This window comes from Canis lupus, chromosome 7, assembly GCF_048164855.1.
Source record: "Canis lupus baileyi chromosome 7, mCanLup2.hap1, whole genome shotgun sequence".
NCBI lineage: Eukaryota > Metazoa > Chordata > Mammalia > Carnivora > Canidae > Canis > Canis lupus.
Genome location: NC_132844.1, coordinates 60,796,940 through 60,824,150, shown reverse-complemented (window position 1 = coordinate 60,824,150; position 27,211 = coordinate 60,796,940). Strand labels below are relative to the sequence as shown.

Genomic DNA, 27,211 nt, shown 5'->3' with positions numbered 1-27,211 from the left:
TGGGAGTTGGGAGACCCCCTGTCTGTGCCCCACAGGGAAAAGCCACGTGTGCAGGTTCATTGGCTGTGGCCGGAATGAGAAGTTTAATTACGTAGTGATGCAGCTCCAGGTGAGTCCCTGTGGGATCCTCCCTCCACTCTCCCCCAAAAGCTGGGGTCGTGACCACTGGGGTGGGGAGCGGGCACAAAGCTTTGGGGATGAGGCTGGGCCCAGTGTCACAGTGGTGCAGGGTGGAGGGGGCAGGGCAGCTGAGTCTAGCCTGGCCCCGCCACCACCCCCAGGGCCGGAACCTGGCCGACCTGCGCCGCAGCCAGCCGCGAGGCACCTTCACCCTGAGTACCACGCTGCGGCTGGGCAAGCAGATCTTGGAGTCCATTGAGGCCATCCACTCCGTGGGCTTCCTGCACCGGGACATCAAACCGGTGAGGGTGGCGCTACATGACCCCCTCCCCCCCCCCCCCCCCCCCCCCGCCCAGGTCCCACGGTTTCTCCTCCAGAGCAGTGGTTGGGGCAAGAATAGTCTCTTCTAATACCTGTCCCTTCCTCCTGCTCTCTGCCCGGAGCCCCTTCTCCTCCTCTCCTTGGCCTGCCAAGAACACACGCCCCTGCCTGGCCCTCTGTTCCTCTCTTCTCTCTTAACCCTTCCCTGATTAGTCCTTGAACTTTGAAAGGTGCAGGGGTTGGAGAATTGAGTGAAAGGGACCAAAGGGCTGGGCTTAGTAAGAAATTCCAAGTAGCCGATTCTGTGGCATCTTGGATCTTGGTGTTGTAAAAACCTCCAATTTAAGTAAGGGGTAAAAACTGAGGTCCAGAAAGATTGGTTGAATGGCCCAAGGTCACATGGCAAGAACAACGCAGGTCTTCTGCTGCTTTAGAGCAAGACAGTGACACTAAGCCACACTACCCTGCTGGGGAGCCTCAAGGATTGAGGGCTGGACACACACACCTCAGTTCAACCCCCAGCTGGGTCATCACTTGCTGTGTGATCTTGGAGAACCCCTGGAAGCTCTTTGACCCTCGGCCTCCTCATCTCTAAAATCTCTCAAGTTCTCATCTCACTGTGATAGAGGGCGATCCCACCTGCTTCTTGGATGCGATGCCATGACCTTCGATAGTACATGATGGTGTTTACTCCTAAACACATGTCTGGGGGCCCCATGAGGTGGGCCATTTGGGTCTGGAACCCCACGGTCACAGCTCCTATCTTCCCCAGTCAAACTTTGCCATGGGCAGGCTGCCTTCTACCTACAGAAAGTGCTACATGTTGGACTTCGGGCTGGCCCGGCAGTATACCAACACCACAGGGGACGTTCGGCCTGTGAGTACCGCCGCTCACGGGAACCTCTGGCCTCCTTGCTTGACTCCCTGACCTGGAAACCCTCCACCAACTTCTCCTTGCAGCTGCCTAGACAGGCCCCGCCTGGGTTCAGTATGAGCAGCACCCAGCTCAGTCTATACTTGGCCTGTCCCCTGGCTCCCTGAGCTCTTGGTGGATGTCATATCCACACCGTGTGACCTGGCTGCCTACCCCAGTTGGGAATGGATAAGGGACCGTGAACAGGGGCAGGAGGCAGGTGTACAGCTGGGCTTGGTGTGGCAGGCCTGCTGCTGATCGGGCCAACGTGGGGGCTGGATTGGAGGCAGTCAGCGTTAAAGTAGGTGGAGTTAGGCTCAGTAAGCAGGGTTGAGATGTGGTCCAAGTCAGGGGCAGTGGGTGAGGGTCCTGCTGTGTTCTCTTTTCACAGCCCCGGAATGTGGCTGGGTTTCGAGGGACTGTTCGTTATGCCTCAGTCAATGCCCACAAGAACCGGGTGAGTGGCAGAGCTGGGCCTGAGGATGCAGGGGCATTGGGGCCCGGGTCGGAGGCAGAGTGTGCAGCAGAGGAAGAGGGTAGGGCAGGCACGGGGTGGGGTGGGGAGAGAAGTATGGGGGAGGAGCTGGAAGCTGCCCCACCAGAGACCAGGGCTGAGGAGGGTTCTGCTGCCATCTCCCCATGACTTCCCCTTCTTCCTTGTTTTTTGGGATTCCCTCCTCTCTGTTTGTACCATTAGTCTGTGTGGGCTGACAAGGCACAGACAGAAGTTTTAACACTGGGATTCTACGTGTCTTGGAGGGTCAGGGATAGAGCCGTGGTTTCAGGGAGACTCAGGTCTGCCCAGGGGGATTTGGGTGTTAGGTGCCCCCTCCTCAGTCCCAGGGAAGGGCCTGATAGCTGTGGATGACTCCCCTCACCCCCCTACCCCCAGGAGATGGGCCGCCACGATGACCTGTGGTCCCTCTTCTACATGCTGGTGGAGTTTGCAGTGGGCCAGCTGCCTTGGAGGAAGATCAAGGACAAGGTGAGCCCTGTGCAGCTGGGTCTGAGGAGGCGGAGGGGGAGTGGGGGCACTGGGGCTCCATCACCCCGTGCCGTCTTGCCTCCAGGAGCAGGTAGGGATGATCAAGGAGAAGTATGAGCATCGGATGCTGCTGAAGCACATGCCTTCCGAGTTCCACCTCTTCCTGGACCACATCGCCAGCCTTGACTACTTCACCAAGCCTGATTACCAGGTGGGAGCTGCCACCTGGCCTCTGTATCCCTGGACACCTCTCTGGGGGTGACTGTCCCCAGCAGCACCCATACTGCCGAGGCCCCACTCCCCTGCCAGCTTAGCCTGTGCATCTCTCCCTGGTCCTCAAACTGCATGAAACTGTTTTGTGCTCCTGTAAATGGCATTCATAGCTAAGATTTATCAACAGCTGACCCTGTTCTCAGTGCTTCTCATGCATTCACTCACTTAAACTTCAAAACAAGTCTTTGGTGATAATGTGTGTCCCTTATGTTATTATCCCAACACTTAACAGTTAATAAAGCCAAAGCTTTCATGTATTTTACACCAAAACTCTGCGTTGTCCCCAATTCATAGATGAGGAAACTAAAGCCTGATAGCATGGCTGGGAACAGGGGTGGGCTCAGGCACATCTTCTGACTCCCAAGCCCAGTGCTTTTTCCAGGGTGCCACCATCACATCCCTAGGGGACTCACCGAGCCTGACAGGAGAAGGGGGATACATCAGCAATGTTCTGCCCAGGACCCACTATGTGTCAGGCATAAATCTCCATGCCACAGGGAACACAGCAACAGGCACACGGTGGGCCCCCAGTGAAATGGGGCCTGCCAGCAGAAAAAACCCACCCTGCATTCTGGAGAGAGCTAAGTCAGAAGCGGAGTGGGCTGGGGGCCTCTCATGGCCTACAGGTGCCCACCACGTCCTGAGCCTAGAGCCCTGGCTGTTGGCAGAGATGGCTCACTTGGACAACAGAAGGTCCTGCCTCCCCCTCCCCCAGTTATCCTCCTGGGGTTCCCCAGCCCAGACAGCTGCTAAGCGAGCACAGGAGAGCACAGGGTGTGCTGACTGCTAGGAATGTAGAGCGGCAGATCGGGGAGTGTGTGGGTGGGGGAATCAGGGAAGGTGTCCTAGAGGAGAAGACTGGTGGTTAAGGCAGTGCAGGTAGAGGAAGCAGCTCGTGCAGAAGCATGACCCCAGGTGGTGGCTCTGGGAAACTACTGGAGCTTTCGGGCTGCTGAGGCTCCCCCTGAGATGGTGGGAATGGCAGATCAGGCCAGGGATGGGGAGCAGGGGACAGATCTCATAGGGCTTGTGTCCAGCCAGGGGGGGCTCAAACCAAGATGGTAATTTGCATGCTGATTTGCATATCGTGTGCATGTTTTCATTTAAAATCAATGTGCCCTTCTCCTTCCAGTGCTCCCTCTTGGCCCATCCCTGTCCTGGAAGGTCCCTCTCTTCCCCCTGCAGTCCCGGCCACTGCCCCCTCCTCCTGGCTAGCCCCAGGGTCACCTCTCTGTCCTCCCGCCACCCCCACCCCTGCAGTTGATCATGTCGGTGTTTGAGAACAGCATGAAGGAGCGGGGCATCGCTGAGAATGAGGCTTTTGACTGGGAGAAGGCAGGCACCGATGCCCTCCTGTCGACAAGCACCTCCACTCCACCCCAGCAGAACACCCGGCAGACGGCAGCCATGTTTGGGTGAGTCTTGGGAGGGACGATGGCCTGGAGGGGGGCGAGGTGGCCCCTGCCTTGTACTGTCACCTCAAAAGCCAGCCCTCTCCTTCTCCTTCTACCTGGACACACCTGGCTGTCTTTCCTATTCTTGGTGCTCAACAGTGGGGTTCTCGAACCCCAGGCAGTGGTGCCACATCTCCACCTTCAATCTGGGGACAGAGTGGTCATCCTCCTTTGGATTTTTGACCTTACTGGGGAGTGGGGAGCCCTGAGTGAAATGACCTGAGCCCCACAGTTTGTTTCTGTTGCTCACAGGTATTCATTTAGTGGACATGTCTTGAGCCCTGGCACCAGGGCCTGTGGGTGTCAGAGAAAAAACTTGCAGCCCCTGCCTTCAGAGTGCTCTCAGTTGGGTCTGGGATACTTGTCATGGACAGGTGTCAGTGATACCAGAACCATGTGACACGCACAAAGACAGAGGCACCAGGGAGGGGCCAGAGTGAGGAAGGGCCCCACCCCCACCCCCGGGGGGGGGGGGGGAAGAGCCAGGGGGAGACATGGGCAGGGGCTCCAGGAAAGAGACTCAGCACATCGAGGTGCATGGACCACTCAAGGAATTCCAAAGTGCTTCTTCTCTTTAGACCCACTCCTGGCCTAAATGAGGTCAGCCAGTGAACTACCATGGAAATCTGGCAGCGCCTGCAAAGTAATGGGTCTCCTGGAGTGAGAGGGTGAAGTGGTGCTGAGCTCATGCTGGGCAGCCACCTTTGTAGTCCTTTGCAGGCCTGAGAGGGCCTGGGGATGCCCCCATCCCGGCCGAGGCCCCTCCTGTGCCCACTCCCAGGGGTGGCAGTGATCTGCAGGGCCTGTGCTGGTAGGAGAGAGCACCCCTGCCAGCCTTGCCCACGGCCCCTCCCGGCCTCTCCAGGGTGGTCAACGTGACGCCGGTGCCCGGGGACCTGCTCCGGGAGAACACCGAGGACGTGCTGCAGGGCGAGCACCTGAGTGACCAGGAGAACGCACCCCCCATCTTGCCTGGGCGGCCCCCTGAGGGGCTGGGTCCCGGCCCCCACCTGGCCCCCCATCCTGGGGGTCCCGAGGCTGAAGTCTGGGAGGAGACGGATGTCAACCGGAACAAACTCCGAATCAACATCAGCAAAGTAACTGCAGCCAGAGAGAAGGACGTGGGTGGCCTCCCCCTGCTCCCACCCTGGTTCCCGGCCCGTGGCCCCCGTCCCACCCCTCATGTGTGCCCACTCCCTAGCCACCCTGCATCCGCGGCCTCGCCCCCTGCCAGGATCACCGGCGTCGACCTCCCTACATCTCCTTCACCCTGGGAAAACCACCCTATCGGCCCTGGTTCATGGGACTCCCCTCTCCTGCAGACCCCTTGTGTGGTGGAAGAGGAGCAGAGCCGAGGTGTGGGGGTCCCTAGCTCTCCGGTGCGCGCCCCTCCGGACTCACCAACAACCCCAGTCCGTTCTCTTCGCTACCGGAGGGTCAACAGCCCTGAGTCTGAGAGGCTCTCCACAGCCGATGGGCGGGTGGAGCTGCATGAGAGGAGGTAGGTGTGCGGCCAGGAGTCACCCAAGGGCGCCCTGGTCCCTTCAGCCTTCACGCAGCTGGTCTCGGTCAGTGGGAAAGATCGGACATGAGGGGCAGATGGGCGGGGACCCTGGGAGTGTTCAGGCGGCTCCATGTGGGCCTGGGGTCAGACTTGGTTAGTGAGTGACTGAGGCATGGGAGGGCCTGGGGAGGGATGGGGGTGGGGGTCCACGGGCCAGGAACCAGAGTAGGAGCATCTTGTGCCATGGAGGGATGTGAGGTGGAGGCAGGCTGCAGGAGGGGTAGGCCCTGGGAGGAGGTGAGGGACGAGTTGCTCGGTGGGTGTGCTTCTAGAACCTCACCCTGGAGACTAATTACAGATGCCTCAAAGCAGCTGACTAAGCATCCTTCAACTTTGAGGGAGGGGCCTGGGAGGAGAGCCCAGGGAGTGCTCTGCTCCAAGAGGGAGGGAATCAAGTTTTTGGGGTCAGGGCTCAGGGGTCTGAATATCACAGGAGGGCCTGGTTGGTGGGACAGAGAATTTAGAACCAAAAGGAACCTACAGAATGGAGGGAGGTGAGGGTGGCCCATGGCCATCAGAGACCAGAGTCTGAACCCACCTGAGATCCGGTGGGTGGGACAACTTTGGGTAGGAAGGGCCTCTGAGAGATGTCCCCATTCTCTTTTGGCTCTGGATGGGGCTTCACCACTCAGCAGGGCTGCTGTCTCCTTTGCGCCACTAAAGGGGTCTTTTCCCAAGGCCCAGCTCAGGAGGATGGGGGTCCTCTTTCCCAACCACTCAGCGTGCCTTCTCAGCCGTGCCTCACCCACAGCTCCTCCTCTGGATCCTCCTCCCAGCTGCACCCTGCCTCTGGGATGGGACACAGTGCCCCTTTGGTGTGTGGCAATGCTCAAGACAGGAGAAACTTGTGCCAGTCCCCGCAGCCACCACAGTCCCTGCACCCATATGGGCTCTGTGCTCAGGTGGCCAACAGCCCTCACACATGCACTCACACTCATGCAGGTTGGCCTCCCTGGGACTGAAGACCGAGTTTGTGTCCATGGTAGCCCAGAGGGTTCAGGAAACAAGCAGAGCTGAGGAACAGCAGTGTGGAAGGGATGTCAGTGAAGAAGAGAGGTGGGAATGCCCTGAACAGACAGTCCTAAAGAGCAAATTGGTTTGACTCCGAGCGAACCCTTGTTTCAGGGATGGATGGGCTGAAGAGAGATTTTTCTGGAAGGGAAGGTTCAGGATCTTGTAGACAGGGCAGAGGGTTTGGTTTGGGTGGGCTCTGGGGCTCTTGGGAGCAGGAAAAGGCATGAAGCAGATGAGATTGGCTGCCTACATTCCCCCCATTTCTCCAACCTCCCCCCAACCCTCGCCCCTCTCTTCCATTGGCACACTCTCTCCTTTATGTCTGTCAAAACAAACCACGCTCTGAGGAAAAATAGCCACATCAGCCATTTACATGGGAGACCCTGGGTGGCCTCCCTCAGGAATGTATGTATTTTAAGCCTTATTAAATCAATAAAAAGCTTGTGGAGAGGGAGGAGATAGGTCCCGCAGACCAGGATGGGAGGATGTTGAAAAAGCCCCACAGTGGCTCTGAGCTGTACCCCTTTCTCTCCCAGGCTTGAGGCTGGGGGAGAATAAAAGCCAGCCCTCTGCCCACAGCCTGAGTGTGAGCGTGTGCACAACCCCAAGGGAGCTAAACCTCCATGGTTCCCAGTGGGGACACCCTGGTATTTGTGTAGCTTCCTACAACCAGCAAAACTTTGACCTTGGGGCAAGTACCTACCCTACCTCAAGATGAGAATCTCTGGAAGTAATCTGAGGTTCACAGCACAGTGTCAGGTGATAGCAAGAGATGCCCCAAGGTAGGGTCACTGCCCCAGAGTGAAAAGTCAGATGGGGCCCAGTCCTTGCCCGACAGAGCTCTTGGCCTCCTGGGGAGGCAGATATGTAAACACACGTGCTCTGCTCTGGGCTGAGAGGGGTACACAGACAGCGCTGGGAAGGCAAACTAGCCCACCAAGCAGAATGGGGAAACTCCCCATAGGAGGTGACAGCTGAGCCAGGTGAGGCAGCAAAGAGGGGAAAGTCCAGCCGTGTGGAGACAGTGGCGTACATAACCGCACAGAAGTGTGAGCACACAGGCAGTTTGGGGAAAAGCCAGTGAATCTGAGATGGGTCTGGTTAGGAGCATGGTGAACCTGGGCCTTAGCCTGGCCACCTCAGTGCCAGACTAAGGAATATGGACTTTCCTTGGGACTGGGAGCCACTGGACTTTGTTGGGGGTGGTGAAACCAGCCAGGCAGGCCTGGAGGGTGGTGGTAGAAGAAGCTAGAAAAACCAACTACCAACTCAAGGGCCAGGTGGGTGTGTGTGCCCTGATGGCAGCAGGAGGGAGCCTCGGATGGAGTGTGAGCACTGGACTGGGAGCATGAAGTTGGCTTTAGGGAGATTAAGAGTTTCCAGGGTGGTCCAGAAGAGAGCGTTCTTCGGGCACAGGAACCAGGTTTTCTTTTCTGCATGTTTGTATTTCTGGAATGCAGTAAACATTCATTTACGTGTGTTGAGTGAATGTATGAATGAACGAATGAATGAATGAATGAACGAATGGGATCTTTAGGGAGAGTGAGGTGGGGGGAGAGGGACGGTAACCCAGGAAGTAAGCAGGCCTGGCCCAGGGTGGGAGACATGCTGTGGTCAGTAGTTTCCAGGCCTTACCCGGCCGCCTACTTGGGCTCCTTGGAGATTCAGAGGGGCCGGGCACTGAGCCTCACTTGGGCTGGCTTCGCAGGTCACGAATGGATCTGCCCGGCTCTCCGTCCCGCCAGGCCTGCTCCTCACAGCCGGCCCAGATGCTGTCAGTGGACACGGGTCACCCGGACCGGCAGGCCAGCGGCCGCATGGACGTGTCAGCCTCCGTGGAACAGGAGGCCCTTAGCAACGCCTTCCGCTCGGTGCCGCTGGCCGAGGAGGAGGACTTTGACAGCAAGGAGTGGGTTATCATTGACAAGGAGACAGAGCTCAAGGACTTCCCCCCGGGCGCCGAGCCCAGCACGTCGGGCACCACGGACGAGGAGCCCGAGGAGCTGCGGCCACTGCCGGAGGAGGGCGAGGAGCGGCGGAGGCCGGGGGCAGAGGCTGCCGTCAGGCCCCGGGGCCGAGGCATGCAGACGCTGGCTGAGGAGGACCCTCGCCTGACTCCCTTCCAGCCCCTCCCACCCCAGCTGAGCCAGGCGGAAGGCCGGTCAGAGATGTCACAGCCCCCCACGCCTGGCAGCCCTTCCCACTCGCCCCTGCACTCTGGACCCCGCCCTCGTCGGAGAGAGTCGGATCCCACCGGCCCGCAGAGACAGGTAAGGCTGGGCTTGCACCCCATTCCCTACCCCTGGATGCCCGTAGCTTTTGCCTGGAGTGCTCCCCACGTACTCCCTGTGTGCTCCACAAGGGCTACTGACGAAGCACCCAACAGTTGTAGGCTGTGATGAAAGTAGACAGGTGTAAGGGTACAAAACCATACTTGGGGGACAGTCGAAGCTTCCCAGGGGAAGCGCCCTCCACGTTCTGAGTTGAGTCTTGCATTATGAGCAGTGCAGTCAGGTGACAAAGCAGGAGAAAGGCCTCCCAGGCCAAGGGGACCGTGTGCTGATTACATGTTGCAAAGCAGGGGAGGTTGCCAAGGAGGTCTCTGGCCCCATCCCAGAGGGCCTTGGGGTGAAGCTAAAAGATTAGGGTTTGATTCTGAAGGCTCGGTAAACCACCCAAGGCTTTTAAAGAGGGGTGTGAGGTGATCACATTGGTACTCTTAACTGATCCCTCTGGCTGCTGTATGAAAACGGATGAAAGGGCACAGAACTACGAGCAGGAAGGCCACGCGGCAGGCGCCTGCAGGAGAGTGCCCTGATGGCTTGGACCAAGGCAGGGGGCTCTGGATGCGGGGCAGGGTGGACAGGAGCAAGAGGTGTCCGGGAAAGGGTGGAGGCTGTGAGCAGGGGGTTCTCGGCCGATGACAGCAGTGCCGTCACTGAGCACTTTTGATGGGCTGTGGAGAGACAAGGAGGTGATGCTGGAGGGCTCCAGGGCTGTGCCGCGTTCCACTCAGTCACCGCACGTTAGGTGGCTCTGCAAAATGCCAGGGGGCAGGGGCAGGGGCAGTTCTGCTGCGTGCTCGGATTGGGAAGCCTAGCCTGGGAGCATGCGGGTGCCTCCAAGAAGGGCAGCTCCAGGCAGGGCTGTGTTCAGGCCCCACCCCCTCGTCTCTTGGAGAGAGCCTCTGAGCTGAGGTCCTTGGGGGTGTGCATCCTAGCTGTGCCCTGGACTCTGGAAAATTGAGGGCTCAGAAAGTGGGAACTCTGAGCCCCCAACCGGAGAGGTCCTAGCCAACCTGAGCTGGAGGCTCAGCCAGGGCAGGGTGTGGGGCCAGCAGACTGACCGTGTTGGGGACATTCTTCCCACCGGGGCAGCACATCTGCCCGGCTCCCCTCTGATTTTTTCCTGCACTCATTCATTTGCTCAGTAGCTAGTCCTTCTACACTTCCTGAGCTTCTAGCCTCTGCTGGGCACCAGACGCCTCAAAGGTCATGTGGTCCCACCAGAAATGCAGAGTTGCAGAGGGAGACTGACCATTGGTGGCACAGGGTAGAGAGACAACCCAAAATCCAAGTCAGGAGGCTGAGGCTCTGGACCTGGGCTTTCTGCTGGTCGCCTTCTGGTGACTGCGGGCCACTTGGGTCTCAGAGAGGGAGCTGAGCTATCTGGGAGGTTTTCCTTACCTTCAGATTCCTTCCAGGTCCTGGAAAATGTCCTTCCGCTGGGGGAGTCCCGCCAAGGAGGTAGGGAGAGAGAGTTGGGGAGGTGGGCATGATCCTCTTGGAGAGTCTCAGTGTTTTGGGGTCAGGTTCTGCTTGTGCCGAGGGCAGGTGATGAGCTATATGTATCTGGAGGGGGTGTTAGGTGTTTGCAGGCCTTGGTTCCCCCACAGCCCTAGCAGCGAAGTTGGTTAGCATTCTTCAGCTGTGTGTGTGTGTTGCCGTGTCTGCTTAGCTCAGGAGTGCACTTCGGGGCAGGTTGTGCACACAGTAGCATGTCTACTGGGCATGCAGTAGGTCTGCGGGAGCACAGAGAACCCCAGAAGCTGGGATGGCAAAGCTGGAGGGCTGATAATAATCAGAGCAATGATCCCAGTGACAGCGACCAGAGCTGCACTGCTCTCAGCACCTCACGTATTTCACGCGTGTCTTCCTTAAAACAGTAACATAAATAAAGCAACCCCCCACCCCGTCCCTTAAAAGATAAGGAAACTGAGGCTGGGAAGAGCTAATCCTTTAGCCCAGGGTCACCAGGGTTCAAGAGGTAAAGCCAGGTGAGTGCTGTCTGAGGCCTGTGTGGTTAGGAGAGGAGCAAACACAGGCCAGAGAGAGCCTGAGTACAATGTATGTGGGCCGTGCACACGTGTGTGTGCACCCACTGGCTGAGCCATGTCAGCAGGTGTGCCTTGGGCACAGCAGTGTGCACAGTGGCCTCTGCGCGTGTATGTGCGTGCACATGTGTGTGTGCATGTGTATGTGTGTGTGTGAGCACATGGGGGGGTGACACATTTTACCAAATATCTCAGTACAGCACGGTATAGGTGAAGCAGAGACCCTCCTTGTCAAGGGCAGAGGAAGACGGAGAGTGGACTGGCTCACTTGTTCCTTCTTTCTTTGATCTGGAGGGAGTCCTGATCCAGCCTGTGTGGGGGCTCCGAAACCCGGCCGCACATGGAATCAGTTTGTGGACTCCCCACCCTGCCACCTGCCTGTGGGGAATTCCCTCCTAGATCTAGCTTGCCCTGCTCAGCGTCTGATGTGTCAGCTTCCTCCTAACAGTGATCCTTAAAGATATGAGCACCCACAATGCTGTCACCTGCCCACCGTGGGGAGCAGGGACAGGGATAATGTGGAACCAGGCGCAATTTTAGAGCATTTATTGTTCCTTGGTGTGAATGCCGTGATACTTTAAACTTTTTCTTTACATACACCTCACTTTCTTCTCCAAGGAATTTAAGGTGCAAATTTGAAGTGGCTAGAAATCTAAGGCAGAGGGGAAAACAGCAGAGTGTGTGATTTGGGGGAAAGATGTTTGCCATCCTTTGCCGGTTGTCTCTGGCTGATAACACAGCAGGTCAGCATTCTCTGAGTACATGGACCTTTGCTTGGCAGCCGCTAGAGCATTTCTCTGCCATGTGCCCGGCAGCGTGCTGGGGCCTGGGAGGCCAGAGATGAACAAGGCTTCATGGTCCTGCCCCTTTTGGAGCTCATACTCTAGAGAGGTGGGGCGGGGATGCCAAGGTGTGGACATGGATGTTTATTGCCAAGGGCCATAAGGTAGATAACGGAGAACTCTTCTTTGCTAGAATAGGGAGCCTGCCCGGGAAGCTGGGTGATCTCGCTAAGGTAGTACTTCAGCTGGGCGTGGAAGGTGATTGAAGGGGCAGGAGCATGCTGGGATTAGGTCCCCCTGGAAGGTGATCAAACTCTGGCTGGGGTGTTAAACTCAAGCTACACACATGTGCTGTGAGAGGAGCTGTGTGCAGCTACTGAGACGCCTGTCTTTTGGATGGAGGGCCTTATACCCCTAATCCTCAGGGCAGCTGGGAGCAGCTCAGAAGGATCCTAGACTTGGCCAAAGAGAAGCAGAAGGGAAAGCAGGGTGGGGGCAAAGACACTCCCATCAGAATGTTCTCTCTCCTCCTCTCTCTGGTGGAGGTTCCACGTTGGATTCCTCTGCCCCCATCTGACATCTACAAGGAGGACACTGGAGCTGAGTGTCCTGGGCCTGCTCCTCCTTCAGCTCTCTGGCAGCTGGCCCAGCCCATCCTCAGGCCCCACCAAAAGCTATTTAAACTAGTTTCAGTCACAGGAAGAGCTAGGGGTCAAGGTGGAAAAGGTCTGGTGACACCCAAGCCAGCATTTCCATCCCCACAGGCCTGGGACACACAGGCCCACGTTCCCTTTTCCCCTCCAAGGGTAGGAGTGCAGGAGGGCACTGAGCTGTGGCTCAGCCAGCAGCTGGGGAAGAGACAGGGCAAAAGCCACTTTGGAGAAATGGTGGCAGTCTGCCCCTCCTCCTACCAGTGCCCTGTTCCTCTCCTCACTCTGAAGAGTGACTTAAAGAATAATCAGAAAGCTCACATAACACAGCGTTTACTCCACCGCCGTCCAAAGGGCTGTGCGCGTCCTAACGCCTAAGCCGAGTGACGACAGCCTTAGGAAGTGGGAAGCATCGCCATCCGCATCTTACAGGGGAGGAAGCTGAGGCGCGAGGAGTGAAGTCACTTGCTTGAGGTCCCACCCAGGTCGGAAGTGGGGCGATGCGAACAGGAGAAGCTGGGCTCCAGAGGCCTGTCCGAGACCTCGCCACCCCGCCGGCTGCCGTGGGGGCAGAGGGCGCGCAGGGAGTGAGGAGTACGGAGAACAGCTGGGGGGACGGGTGGCGGGAGCAGCTGCAGAAGGGCCTCCCTGAGGGGCGGATTCCTCCGCCGCAGGAAACTCCGGCCGGGCCGGGCCGGGCTCGGGCAGCAAGGCTGCGCGGGGAGCTGAGTGGCCGAGGTCTCTGCAAGGAGGCCGCGGCGTGCGGAGGGCCGGCGAGGAGGAGGAGCGGCGGGAAGGGAGCTGGCGGCCCGCGCCGAGGTGCTGGGGCGGTCGGGGCGGTGCGCGCACCCCTCGGGCCCGGCCGGGACGCCAGCGCCGCAGGGGCTGTGAGCGGTGGGTGGCCCCCGAGACGGAGCTGTCGAGTCTGTGCCTGACGCCTCTTTTCCCTCCACTCTCTTGGTCTCTTTCAGTTGGAGGAGGACAGACTCTCGGGGCACTCCCTCCCGCGGTACAGCCCTCTGCGACGACTGGCGTCCTCCGTGTTCTCCTCCTCCACGCTGGAGACCGAGCATTACCCTCACCCCGGCGGCGGCGGCTCCTCCGGTTCGCTCATTCAGCGCAGCCGCTCGGCGGAGAGCAGCCCCGTGCGGGCGCCCCACCGGCGCCACGCGCCCCTGGCCGCCGGCAACCACAGACTCGTGCCCTCGGTGCTCCGCATCTCGCGGTCCCAGCTGCAGCAGGTGTGGGCCCGCTTCACCCACAAGACCTAGGCTGGGCTCCCCCCCCTCCTGGAGGGGGCAGGTGGGGGGGGCGGGGCGCAGGCAGAGACCACGGTTCCTTCCCAGGACGCAATAACCACACACACACACCCATCCCGCCCATCTCGCAATACAGCCCCTCTGACGTCGGCCCACCGTACTGTAACGCCCCCACCCCGCCCCGCGGCTCCCTGGGCTCGGCTCGGTGCCAGCCCCTTGGTGCAGGGAGCGGTGGGGCCGTTGGTGCAGCGGCAGGGACAGGGCGCAGACACTGGGCTGGAGCCACCAGTGCGTCCGGAGTCCAGTGGAAAGCAGGGCGTCGGAGACCAGGCTGCGTCAGGTCCGTCTAGCCCCGAGTTGATTCTGTTTAGTCTGCGATTCCTTGGCAGGGCGGGGGCAGGGCACTGGAGACTGCCTGGGGCAGTCTGTCTGCACCGGGCAAGGCTCAAGGCTCGGGGCAAGGCTCGGGGCAAGGCATGGGGCCCTGTGTCTGAGACGTGGGCCTGGCCAGCGGGGCTTGGGGTTTGGTGCCGGGTGCCTCCATACTCAGTGACGGGGTGGGGGGGGGAAGCAGTCCTGTGACTCAGTGAGCCTTCCCCATGCCATTGTCAGAGGACAGAGCCCCCACCTCCCACATCGGACCCAGTCTGGAGGCTGCTCTTCACCCAAGGCATGTGCCATCACCCCCTGCTGGGTTCGGTCACCTGCGGCCTAGCTCCTTAGGAGCTGAGGCTAGATGAGCGGGGGCCTGGCATCTGCCCCTCGGAAGAAGCTGGAGCCGAGGAGTGGAGGGACCTGGTCTAGAAGCAGTGGCAGAGAGGGTGGTTGTTAAGGACAAGGTAGCATCTGTGAGCTCAGGACAAATCCCAGACAGCAGCAGCCCCACAGGTGCCCCCTCTTAGAGGCGGACTCCGGCGGACTCCTTCCTGTAGGTGCTCAGCCAAGCCAGTTGGCCTCCAGGTGCCATGGTGAAGACAGAGCACAGGGTAGGTGCATCAGCCGGGGACATGGAGCTGGCTGGAGGGTCAGGATGCCACATTGCTATGTCCTTTCTGCTCATTTCTTAGCCCCCAACCTGTCACCACAGGGACCTCCAAGGTTCCCTTTCCTCATTCCTGCCCTTGACAGCCAGCACCTGTTTCCCTGGGCAATGGAGTAGTGGTGAAGAGGTGAAGAGGGTGCCAGGAAGGGTAGTGCCTATACAGAAAGGGAAGGAAGGGATGAGACCCGAAGGTTTGCAAAATATTTATTGCATTGAGGCTGCATCTGTGTATATGCTTGTGTGCATGCAAGTATGCTTGTGAGTACGAGTGTGCTTATATATGAGCACTTGTGCATGTGGCAGGGTGCCCATGGATAGATGCTCAGGCTGTGCACTGCACAAATCCAGAGAGTACCATTTACATGGACCCTAGTGTGAATGACACCACTGAATCTGCAGTGTTGCAGTCCTATGTGTGGAGGCGTGTGTGAAGGTGCAGTGTGTGTGTCAGGGAGTCAGAAAAATATTTGTGCAGTCCTTGGTAGTTTCCTATGTACCTAGTCTCATCCTGGCTCCTCTCTCTACCCTCTTTGCCCCCTTGACTTCTTCCTTCCCAACTCAACTCCCTCAACTCCCCAGCTATCTCTGGCTGGAGTAGAGGCCTCAGGGTCCTTACCCCAGCTTGGGGATGTCCTAAGTGAGTGGGCAGTGCTGTTCGGCTGAAGTGTCCTCAGGGACGGCTGGCACTGTGTATAGCTCATTCACCTCAGCTATGCCCACACCCACTATATTATTTTCTCAAAATCTGTTCTTTGTTGAAGATGTCTGGGCCAACAGCCCCTTCCTCATCTAGGAATGAAAGCCAGACTCTTGCCCTAGGACTTGTGCCTCACCCTCATGCACCGCATCCTAGCTGCTCACTTTTGAACCTCCCCAAGTCCAAGTCTCTGTTGCCCTCCAGTCTGTTTTGGGGTGGCTCTGTACCCTGCTATGGCAGAGGGTAGAGGAGGGGCCAGGGTAGAACCCTTGAAAAGAAAGGACAGAAAACACAAAGCACAAAGGTTAGGGGGTGGGATGAACAGTAGCCCCACTCCCGCCTTCCGGCACTGCCCCCTGCCCTCCCCCTCTACCCTCCAGCCCTCTTCCCCATCCTCCCCAGCTAGTGGCAGAGGGTGAAGTGAAAGGGAGTCTGTCCACCAGCAGCTCCAAAAGTCAGCAGCCGTGGGGGAAGGCCCATACTATCCGGGGTTAGATGAAACCAAGCACTCTGTTATCCGGCATTCCCTTCCAGAGGGTTCCATTACCTGAGCACAGCTCCCAACTCAGTGACCAGAACCCTGAGGTACTCTAAGATCCCAAAGTGCCTTGTGACTTATCAAAGATGATGGCACTAGCTTCAGCCTCATTTTAGCATTAAATACATGTTTCTGTTTCCAAAGCCTTTGGAGGTAGGGAATCCTATTAAGCATTCCAAAGGTAGCTGAATTTTCACAGACACACACACACACCCCAAAACTGATACCTGTGGGAGAGGATGTGACCTCTAAAGTATGATCATAACTCAAACATTTTGTCCTTTGAGGGATATCCTCTTGCATACCCTCTCTGGTGGCAGGGAGAGCATCTTGTGAGCTATAAAGCTCAGAGCCAACAGAAGTGATCTTGATAACATGATTATCTTTTGATGGTGGCTCTGATTTCTGGAAATAGTGAAGGCCACTTGAAGCCATGTGTGTTGGGTCAAGTTCACGTGCAGCTCGGCAGAGCCATGTCTGGTTTGGAGTTGAGTTCCTTGTCTCTAGGTCCCAGGCTTCATAGGAAAGTTGTGAGTCTGCAGTGTTGTCGAGCTCTTTCTCTGGAGGTTTCCCAAAGAGGAAGTCAGAATGTTTCAAGAAATAATTCCCTGCTGGGGGAAAGTGCCCAGCCTCCCCAGGGTCAGCTTTGAAAAGAGGCAGCACTCCTTGCTGTACTTTGAAAATGGTGTTTTTGTACTTTATAGTCACGCCCTGCATATAGTGATGGCTTCCAATTATTAATCTTTTTATTTTATTAAACGGTCACTGGCACACAGTGCAGAGTATGTGCCAGGCAGTGATCTAAGCACTTTACAAAATTAACTCATTTAATCCTCATAATAGCCTAGGAGGTCGATCCCAGTATTATCTGCATTTAATGGATTAATCAGAATGTTTAATTTACAAAAACAAAAACACCCGCCAATGCCGAATAACTGAGGTCTTGTTTTTGATGGGAGTTTTAGAGCATTTTAGTCTGCATAGTGATGTATTTACTGTCCTTTCTGCTTGGCCCCTCCTCTCTCCAAGAGGAAGGGAGTTGTCTGTGAGCCAGACTTCCCCTCCTTCTCCATTCCCACCTCGGTGGGGGATGGTGTGTGTGTGTGGGGGGTCACTCCAGAGTTGGTTGGGGTGGCCTACTCTCTCTCTCCAGAGACACCACCCTCTCCGTCCCACAAATCCAAGCATCCCAAAGCAGCTCTGGAGATTCAGCAAGTGGAGTAAGAGCTACAGTGAGAAGGCAGGTGCTCAGAATCATGACCTTGAGGTAGTGGGGGAGTCCTAGGCTTCAGGCTCACAGATGGGGCAGGCACGGGTATTGGTGAGCACTGGCCATGGGGATTTGAGTGTCAACAACTCACACCTCAACAGGGGCCAAGCTGTGTCAAAGAGTGGCCAGGTTTTGGGACTGTGGAAAATGGGAGACACACTCCTCCCATCCTCAGCTCAGCTAACTGTTGCCACAATCTTCCAATTTTTCTGTGAAATCATCCAATTTTTAATTATTGGCATCAAATTTTAAAAAACAATTTTTTTAAAGAAAAAAAATCACTGTGAGCCAAACAAAACTGGTTTAAGGGCAGAGACTTGAACTCAGTTTGCAACCTCTGTGAGCCTGAGGACTCCCCACCCCCTTCAGTCCAAGGCTGCAGCACTTTAAGGGGGGGTGGTGTTCTTTCTAGGAACTCAAATCAGGTGGGCTTCTTAGAGGAGGCGGCTCACGGCCAGTGGCACTGTGTGTTGTGTGTTGTGTGTACATGTCAGTGACCTCATGGTTTGTGTGCCTGAATGTGTGTGTGGGCCAGTGGACTTGTTTGTGGTAAGTAGGGTCCCCCTCAGTACTTTTTCTGATGGCGCAGGACCCTGGGTCAGTGAAAAAAACCCTCTAGTGAATTCTCAGCAATGAATAGACATCCCCACGCATTCGAGGCAGCTTGTGTCACAGCAATAACCACTCAACACTCACCCCAACCACTAGCATCCTAAACCCATCAATCTCCCTCCGGGTTTCCAGTTTTGGGGAAAATGGGCTGAGCCTTGCCCAGCATGAGGGGGAATGATGGCACCTCTGAGCCATGCTGGTATGTTAACTTTTGCTTCCCTAGCCAAGAGGGGTGGGCAGACCCCTTCAATCCCAGGAAAAGTTAGGGGCCCTTTCTGTAGAGGGTCCCAGGACTCTCCTTTTCTCTCCTCTGCCCTGCCTCGGTCCCTTTTTCTGGGGAGGGGTGGTGCTGTCTGTTCAGGCAGTGGTGGAGGGAGCTTGGGCCACTGGATGGCAGAGGAGCTGCAGCAAATGTGTCTATATGGAGTGGCCGGGGGAGACTGTGTGGGCCCCTGGCTGTGGCAGAACCGAATATCCTCTGCCGTCTTTGGGTTGATTTGGTACCTGAGGATGGACGCATAGACCCTAAGGAGGGCCTGCCCATCACCCCACCTACCCCAAACTCCACTGAGGTTCCAGCCCAAGGGCAGGACTCAGCCCACCCCCATAGGCAGTCCTTGGTAACAAGGAGTGTGGCAAATCATTCTCCTTAAGTTGGGGGGCATGTCCCCAAAGTTGGCATTATTCTCATTAAGGACAGAGGTGTCCCCTGGGACTTGTGGGTCAGCCTCCGAAAATTTTAAAGCATCCTTCTCCCTAAGGGAGAGGCTCCCAGCCTGAGGACCACATCCCTCAAATATCCCCAGTGGTTCCCCATACCACCCAATGGGCTTCCCAGCTCAGGACGCCCCGGAGCCTGAGTGGACCCCTTCCCCCAAGTAGAGTTGAGAAACAGTGGGGGGGGAGGGGCAATGAAGCCAAAGGACTCCGGGAACCCCCCCCTAGACCGCGCCTTCCACTTGGCTCCGCCGCCCACAGTCCCACCACTTACCCTCCCTTCTACCTGCACAGGCTTTGCGGGTGCGGGGGTGGTGAGGTGGGGTTCACCTTGCCACGACTCACTGGCCCTCACACGCACACACACATGCACACGCACGCCCCATCGCTGCGCGCCCATTTCATCCACTGTCCGGACAGCACACTGGCAGCCCCCGCCGGAGAGCACCCGGGCCGCGCTCCCGGGCACCTCCCGCAGGTTCAGAGCTCCACTGCAGCAGGACCCCGAGCGCCGCTCCCGCCCCGCCCCGCCCCCCCCGCCGGCACCCGCGGCCCGCGCGCCTCGAATGTACGGTCCGTCTTTTTCACTAGCTGCTACGCGCGCGACCGGGGCACCGGCCGGCCCCGCCCCCGCCCGCCCCCGCGCGCCCCCGGGGACCTGAGCCCCACCCCCTCGCGGAGCTGCCTGCTGCTAAAGTACCCCCGCCCCCGGGGAGCCCTCCCCGCCGCCCCGCACTCGCGCCCACTCGGTTTGCTTCCCCCGCCGGCTCGCGGCCGCTGGCCCCCGGCCCCGGGGCGGGGGGCTCGCCCCTCAGTGCTTCCAGGACTGGGGTGCAGACGAGGGGCTGGGAGGGGGAGCTGGGTTCTCCAGCTCCAAGGGCCCCCGTCGCTCCACCCCCGATCCCTGTTACCTCGCCGCCCACAGCCTCCCCTGCCCCTCAAAATTGGCCTTGCAATTGGATGCCAAAGAGCCCAGAGTTGAGGGGGGAGCCAAGCTTTGAGCCTCGGTCTCTCAGAGCCACCCGACACCCCCTTTTTGCCCGCGCCTCCACGCCCGTGTCTCCTGTGCCCCACCCCGCTCCACGACTGAGGGCCCTGGGGGGTCCCACACATGCCCCCACTTCCAGCTGTTCTCCCTCCCCACCCCGAAAATAAATCTCAGGGACCAACATCTGCTTCCTTTGCACTTGCTCCGTCGACCCCCCATTGGAGAGGCTTCCGCGGGGGAGCAGACGGGGTGGGGGGCCCTTACGTTTGACAGTATTTAGCAAGGAGAGGGTGGCCCCTGCCCCCTGAGAGTGGGACTGGCGGGAGGGGGAAGCTCAGCCCCGGGCCCAGCTGAGCCCCTTCCTTCCAGGGACCCGAGGATCCCCTCCCAGCGTCGGGAGACGACGCCTCCTAATCGCGGTGGGGAGAGGAGCGAGGGATGGGAAGGGGGTTGGGGAGAGGACCCTTCCGGAAGTCCCGAATTCCAGCCAGTTTATTCCTAAGCCTCCCCCTCCCATTAATTATACCCCCCCTTTTGTACTGCAATAATACTGTATTATAAGCTTGCACTATTCCCCGACCCCGGCCAGCATAAGCATGCACGAAAAACTCAAAACCACACACACACACACACAGGACGATGGGACGCTTTTTTTTCCTTTCTCTCTCCGGGGTGCGTCCTCAGTGTACATAGCGGCGTCGGGGGGCTCTGGGCCCGGGTGGAAAAGCAGGCACTGAGCCCCCGCCCCTAGACTGCGAGTACTGTACAAATCCAACACTTGAAGCCGACACGCACACGCGCGGCGCCGCCACGGGGGTGGGACACGGACACGCACTCACGCGCACACGGCCGCGCACGGGTGGGGGTGGGGGGCGCCCCGCCGTCACGCGTCGCTGTGCGAGGGATCTTGTGCCTTTTTAAGTCCCTGTATGTTAATGCAGACAATCCGGAGAGCTTGTGTACTACCAAATCCTGATTAAAGACGCCTTCCAGGAACCTGCGCCTCGCCTGCTTTCTTTTCATCATCCTTCCTAACCCACCACTGGATGCAGACCCCAACTCTGGGGTGCCAGGCTGGGCAAAAGGCAGGGCCTAGATTTGCTGATTCTGGAATGGGGGTGGGGTAGGGGGTGGATTCCAGGTTAATGGATCCAACCCTACCTTCCCTAAGACAGGGATGAGTGGTGCCTGGGAGGGGAACCCTAGGAGGTTTCCTCCTGGTTAGACTCCAGTAACCCTCACCCTGCTGGCTGTCTCCTTTAACCCAGAAGAAGGTTTTGGGGATGGACCCTGGTCTCTGGGGACCCACTCCACATTGTCAACTTGCAGGAGGAGGGATGGGAAGTAGGAGGGTGAGCAGTTAGATCTGTTCTCTGTGAATCAGTTGATGGAAGCCAATTCTGTGTGTGTGTGTGTGTGTGTGTGTGTGTGTGTGTGTGTGTGTAAGGCAGAGAGCCCTGTGAAAGGACCTCGGAGCCTTTCCCTGCCCCTCTGCTCTGATGGGGGATCTCAGATAGCTCTGGCCTGGGGGATAGCGAGAGAGTGGATTGTACAAAGCCTGGGGGTGGTGATGGGTGGGGAGAGAATATGGATTGAGGTCCATGAGAGGAGTGGGACAGGAAGGGGAGGATTACAGAGACTTTGGGTCCTGCAGAGAGAGAAGGTATAAGAGGGGAGGAGGCTCTCCCTCCTTCTCTGGGTCCCGGACCCTAGCCCATGGAGCCACACTTCACTCCTTGGAGCCTAGAGCAAGTATGGGGGCCGCTAGAGGGCAAGCTATGGATGCATTTCTTCACACACATACACACACACACACCCAGGAGCATTTAGAACGTCCCCATACTGTCAGCTCCTAGCCCTGGGACAGGCAAGGATGGGCTGGGGACACAGATCTGAGAGTCAAGAGTGTGAAGATATGTATAGATGTAGGGTAGGCAACCACCTCAGGTCATCTTACCCCTTCCACCCAGATGAATGTCCACAGCCAGTGTGCTCAGGCAGGTGGCACTTTGGGGTGTGGGGTGGAGGAGCCAAGGGAGGGCTCCTGGCTTGGCAGATATGGTTTGAGAGCAGAGACCCAGACAGATAGACAGGTGAGAAACTGGGAAAGGCGGTGGTGGGCAGAAGGGGCTGCACTGCTTCCTTCTCATATCCAGTTTTCAGGGGGGGCAGTTATGGCAATCGGGTTCCCCTGAGGAGGAGGAGAGATGGGAAGTGTGCCTGGGGTGGCTGCTAAGGGAGGGGGGGCACTGCTGTGAGAGGATTGCTGGGGAGCAAGAAGGTGTCACGGCCCAGCCTCTGGCTTTGATCACTCAGCAGCCCCCCTTCTCTGGCCTTGGGACTGTGGGCTGAAGTGCAGTGTGCAGGGTCTGGGCTTGGCCAGGGTCCAAGCAGGAGAGCTGCTCTCTGTACTCTGTCTGGAGAGTGGGGTAACCTGTCCCTGGTGTCCCGTGTCGCTGGTATCAGACAAGTCAAGGCTGAAGAGAGCCCAGTTTTGATGACAGGGAGGGATCAGAGGCTGCTCCATCCACCTCCTTCCACTTTTCCTGTTCACTGGAGTAAACATGGACTTGGCGGGGCTCTGAAGCCTTTGGGTCTGGGCTCATTGGAGGCCAGGGGACGGCGAGGGCTTTCATTCTCTCTGAGGTTCTCAGCTCCAGTGGCCTGCCTCCCCTCCTCCATGATTCACCCTTACCACATCCGCCTTTCATGAAACTCCATCAGAATCACCGGGGAGCTTTAAAACAGAGAGATGTGGCTGGGCCAGCAGGACAGGAGGGAGACATGACCTACAGAATCTGGAAGGACTCAGGGTTCTGTAGGTTTAAAAAACACACCCAGGTAAAACTGTGCCAAGCCAACTGGAGAACCACAATAAGCAAATTAGAATCATAAAGGGTCGCTTGTCTTGGGAAGGGAGTAGGAAGGTGTGAGATCTCCAGGCCCTGATTTTCCCTTGTTGACACCCAGTACACTTGTTGCCCTCTGAGCTGAAATGGGAGAGTGTCACTGCTGTCCTCCTCCCATGGGGTCTGCAAGCCTACAGGGCCAAGCATGCAGAGGCGGCCTAAGGTCTAATGATCACTGGTGGAATGAACAAGCACAGGAAGGCATGGGCAAATGGGTGAATATTCACTGAGCTCAGGCATTCAGGAGAGGCTGGAAGAGTGTGAAGGACTTGCCATTCTCTGAGGAGGGAGAAACTTGAGCCCAGGCCTGCCCTCCCCAGCAAGAAGCCAGATGGGGAGTGGTGGAGGTATTCTGAAATGGAAAACCCAGCATGGAAAAACAAAACAAAACAAAACAGCATGTCCAGATGCCCATGGGCTGGTCAGTGATCCTTGGGGCAAAGCTGTCCCCACTCTGAGGTTCGTGGCTCTTCCTGCTATAGGGCAGAGGGTCTCAGCTTTCCCTGCATGGGAGGGTGGGAGGCCAGTGAGGCGATGGAAAGAGTTTGGGGCTCTGGGCCACCTGGTCGATATGCTTTGTGAAGTGGGTGTGCCGGTGCCCCTCTCCAGGCCTGTTTCCTAATCTGACATTGTCACTGATGCCTGATTTCAGTTCTCAGTGTCCGTCCCTCCCATGTAACAGAAGGTGAGAGCAGGATGCCTGGGTGGCTCAGCGGTTGATTGTCTGCCTTCAGATCCCAGGGTCCTGGGATAGAGTCCTACACTGGGTTCCCTGTGGGGAGCCTGCTTCTCCCTCTGCCTATGTCTCTGCCTCTCTCGAATAAATAAAGTCTTAAAAGAAACAAAAACAAAACAAAACAAAAGAAACAAAACACAACAGAAGGGAGGGCTTTGAGATGGAAGGAGAGAGGGTTCCAGATATGATCATCTAACATGTACACTGTGAGTGGAGGGTCTGTCCTATGGATGGGGCTTTTCTTTTCTTTTCTTTTCTTTCTTTTCTTTTCTTTTCTTTTCTTTTCTTTTCTTTTCTCTTTTCTCTTTTCCTTTCCTTTCTTTTCTTTTCTTTCCTTTCCTTTCCTTTCCTTTTCTTCTTTTCTTTTCTTTTTCTTTTCTTTCTTTTCTTTTCTTTTCTTTTTTCTTTTCTTTCCTTTCCTTTTCTCTCTTTTCTTTCTTTTCTTTTCTTTTCTTTTTTTTAAAGATTCTATTTATTTATTCATGAGAGACACACACACACAGAGGCAGAGACACAGGCAGAGGGAGAAGCAGGTTCCATGCAGGGAGCCTGACGTGGGACTGGATCCCAGGCCTCCAGGATCATGCCCTGGGCTGAAGGTGGCGCTAAACCACTGAGCCACCCAGGCTGCCCGGATGGGGCTTTTCTAAAGAGATCCAGGGCCTGGCCAGAGGAAAAGGAAGTTCTGCTAGGGATGCTTAAAGTGTTAGAGATAGGCCAGGGCAAATAGGCAGAGGTGCTGCTGGGTGGGATGCATCTGGTGATGGGTGAACGAGTTCTGAGCTGGACAGGAGGGGGACATGATCAGAGCTCTGTGTCTGTCTGTAGGTTCCCCAGCATCTATGCCATGGGCACACCTCGGGATCTCACAGCACCCCCTCCACCTCTGCCCAGTCATCTTTTGCCTTACTGTTGGTAACTAAGCACGGCAGAGGGCCCCAGCACAAGGCCTGGCATAGAACCAGGGCTTAATGTTTGCTAAATGAATGAATCCATGAAGAATGAGAATGGTGTAGAAAAAGAAAACAATTGCTAGGGACTTCTGGCCTAGATGTGAAGAAGACAATGTTCTAAGAAGTCCCCTGCCTGGCTCAGACAGGGTGGGCAAGGGTCCTGTCTGGGGTCTCATGCTATCCCATCTTGCACCCCCCCTTATCACGTCCTCATGGATGGTCTGATCATGAGAAAGGTTATGGCAGTTGAGGAGGGGAGAAGTCACAGCCTTGGGCAGATCCTCAGCTTCGGGGATTCCTGCCTTCGCCTCTACCAGCCTTTGGGCTATTTTGCACAGGCACCTCAACTGGGAGAGCCCTTTATCTTCTTGCTACCCTATCTCCCATAGGTGTGGCACCCAGGCATAGCTGGGGTTGGAGGGAGGCAGTGATGTCCAAACCAGAGGAGCAGGGAAGGTGGCAGGAGGCAGGGGTGGGAGGGAGCTGATGTGTATTGAGCAACTGCTCTATGCTAGACCCATTGCTTATCTGACCTCATTTATGATCACAACCTCTGTGGAGTATGCATTATCCCAATTTCATTTCCTTTTTGGTCAAATGTAGGTTTTTTAAATTTTTAAATTTTTAAAAATATTTTATTTATGAGAGAGAGAGAGAGAGAGAGAGAGGCAGAGACACAGGCAGAGGGAGAAACAGGCTCCATGCAGGGAACCCGATGCAGGACTCGATCCCAGGACTCCAGGATCATGCCCTGGGCCAAAGGCAGGCCCCAAACCACTGAGCCACCCAGGTGTCCCAGTTTTTTTTTTTTTTTAATTTAAATGCAATTAATTAACACATCGTGCATTATTAGTTTTAGAGGTACAGTTCAGCAATTCATCAGTTGTATATAACATCTAATGCTTGTCCCATCACGTGCCAGTGTCCATCACCCAGTTATCCCATCCCCCACTATATTCCCTCAGTTTGTTTCCTAGAGTTTTTTTTTTTTTAATTTTATTTCTTTATTCCTGAGAGACACAGAGAGAAGCAGAGACAAAGACAGAGGGAGAAGCAGGTTCCCCACAGGAAGCCCAATGTGGGACTAGATCCCCGACCCAGATCATACCCTGAGCCAAAAACAGATGCCGAACTGCTGAGCCACCCAGGTGTCCCTTGTTTCCTAGAGTTAAGAGTCTCTCATGGTTTGTCTCCCTTTCTGATTTTGTCTTATTTTCTTTTTCCTTCCCTTCCTCTATGATCCAGTGTTGTTTCTTAAATTCCACATAGGAGATCATATGATTATTGCCTTTCTCTGATTTATTTCGCTCAGCATGGTATCCTCTAGTTCCAACTGAATCGTTGCCAACCAATTTCACTTCCTAATAGAGAGATTGCACACTTTGTGAAAACAAGGACCATATCTGTCTTAGTCAATACATAATCCACAGATTCACAGCCTCCCCCACGGTGGCCAGGACAATAGACATTCCAGGACTTCTTCAGGGAGGGAGGGAAGAAAGAAAGAAGAAAGAAGAAGAAAAGAAAGAAGAAAGAAAGAAAGAAAGAAGGAAAGAAAGAAAGAAAGAAAGAAAGAAAGAAAGAAAGAAAGAAAGAAAGAAAGGAAGGAAGGAAGGAAGGGAGAGAGAGAAGGAGGAAGGGAGGGAGGGAGGGAGAGAGGGAGGGAGGAAGGAAAGAAGGAAGGAAGGAAGGAAGGAAGGAAGGAAGGAAGGAAGGAAGGAAGGAAGATCCTCAAGGGGCTCAGTGAAGTGTCTCTAAGGGACAGATGTGGGGGAACAAGTAGAAAGGAGGGTGATGACACCTGCTTGGCAGATGAACAGGAAGGTTTTTTTGGAAGGTTGGTTGAGGGATCCCTGGGTGGCTCAGTGGTTTAGCGTCTGCCTTTGGCCCAGGGCCTGATCCTGGAGTCCCGGGATCGAATCCCACGTCGGGCTCCCTCCCTGGAGTCTGCTTCTCCCTCTGCCTGTGTCTCTGCCTCTCTTTCTCTGTGTCTCTCATGAATAAATAAATAAAATCTTAAAAAAAAAAAAAAAAGGAAGGCTGGTTAGACAGGAAGGAGCTCAGTCTTAGAGGAAGGATAGGTATGTGTTATGTGAGTAGAGTGAATGACAGGGACCCCAGGCGGAGGAAACTGCCAGAGGGAAAGACAGGAGTGTGAGAAGCATAATACATTTAGGGAACTACTGGTGGTAGCATCAGCACGGCTAGAACACAAGGCAGGGATCCAAGGGAGTTGTTAGAAGTGAGGTTAGAGGAGGAGGTAGGAGCCAGCCCATGGGGGTGGGGCAGCGTTGTTATGTGCCAAGCCAAGAACTGGAACTGTCCCCTGAGGACTGTGGGGCTACTCTGGGTTTCTGTATGTTTGAAGCAGAGATAGGATCAGATTTAAGTTTCAGGAAGATCACTCTAGCAGCTGTAGGGAGGAGAGATGGGCAGAGCTGGCAAAAGAACACAGGCCAATGGCTGGGGAACCCCCGGGCAGGTTAGGGCTGTGCCCCTGGGGTTGAGGCAGCTGACACAGAAGTTTAGGAAGAATACTTGGCAGGACTCCCTGCAAGTCTAGATGGCACCTGAAAGTGTTGGAGGTGTCAGATCTCTGGGCTGGATGGGCTGTGTTTTGGAAGATAAGGCCCAGCTGTTCAAAAAGGCCAACAAAGCACTGGCCACCTTCACCACCATCCCCACCTGAAACAAAAACGTGTCAGCGTTGATGGGGCCTGGTGCACTAGGGGTGCCTGGAGATGTGCATGTATTTGCGTGTGCACTCGCACGTGTGTGTGCATGAGTGTGTTCACTAGGGCAGAGCTAGACAAGATGTGAGCACTGAGGTCCTGAACACAGTGGGCAGGCCTTTCTAGTCTGGAAGGAAGGAGGCTAAGGGGAGATGTGGCAGGAGTCTAGATAACCAAGAACAGGCCATTATATTGCCAAGGGCTCTGCCCAAAGCTTCAAAAGGGAAAACTTACTCAGTGGAAAGAAACTGCCCTTCATAAGCTAGCTGTGAGTTCCTGGAGGAAGTGTGGACTCAAAACACACCTGTAGAGGGCTGGACAGTTCCTGACTGACAGGCCAAGACAGGGG

General features: G+C 56.3%; 1 protein-coding gene across 7 annotated transcripts in view; it reads left to right on the top strand.

Moving 5' to 3' along the window:
* TTBK1 (tau tubulin kinase 1) overlaps positions 1-27,211 on the top strand; it is a 42,294-nt gene that overhangs the window by 8,838 nt on the left and 6,245 nt on the right. For 3 of the 7 annotated variants that reach the window (XM_072832940.1, XM_072832937.1, XM_072832938.1), the window contains exons 4-14: positions 36-109; positions 282-422; positions 1,214-1,318; positions 1,746-1,811; positions 2,247-2,339; positions 2,425-2,550; positions 3,873-4,027; positions 4,932-5,187; positions 5,389-5,567; positions 8,353-8,914; positions 13,381-13,650. In XM_072832940.1, the coding sequence (XP_072689041.1) occupies positions 36-109; positions 282-422; positions 1,214-1,318; positions 1,746-1,811; positions 2,247-2,339; positions 2,425-2,550; positions 3,873-4,027; positions 4,932-5,187; positions 5,389-5,567; positions 8,353-8,914; positions 13,381-13,650 (2,027 nt within the window). The remainder of the gene's footprint in view (positions 1-35; positions 110-281; positions 423-1,213; positions 1,319-1,745; positions 1,812-2,246; positions 2,340-2,424; positions 2,551-3,872; positions 4,028-4,931; positions 5,188-5,388; positions 5,568-8,352; positions 8,915-13,380; positions 13,651-27,211) is intronic. The other 4 variants (XM_072832943.1, XM_072832941.1, XM_072832939.1 and 1 more) reach the window with 3 other exon arrangements.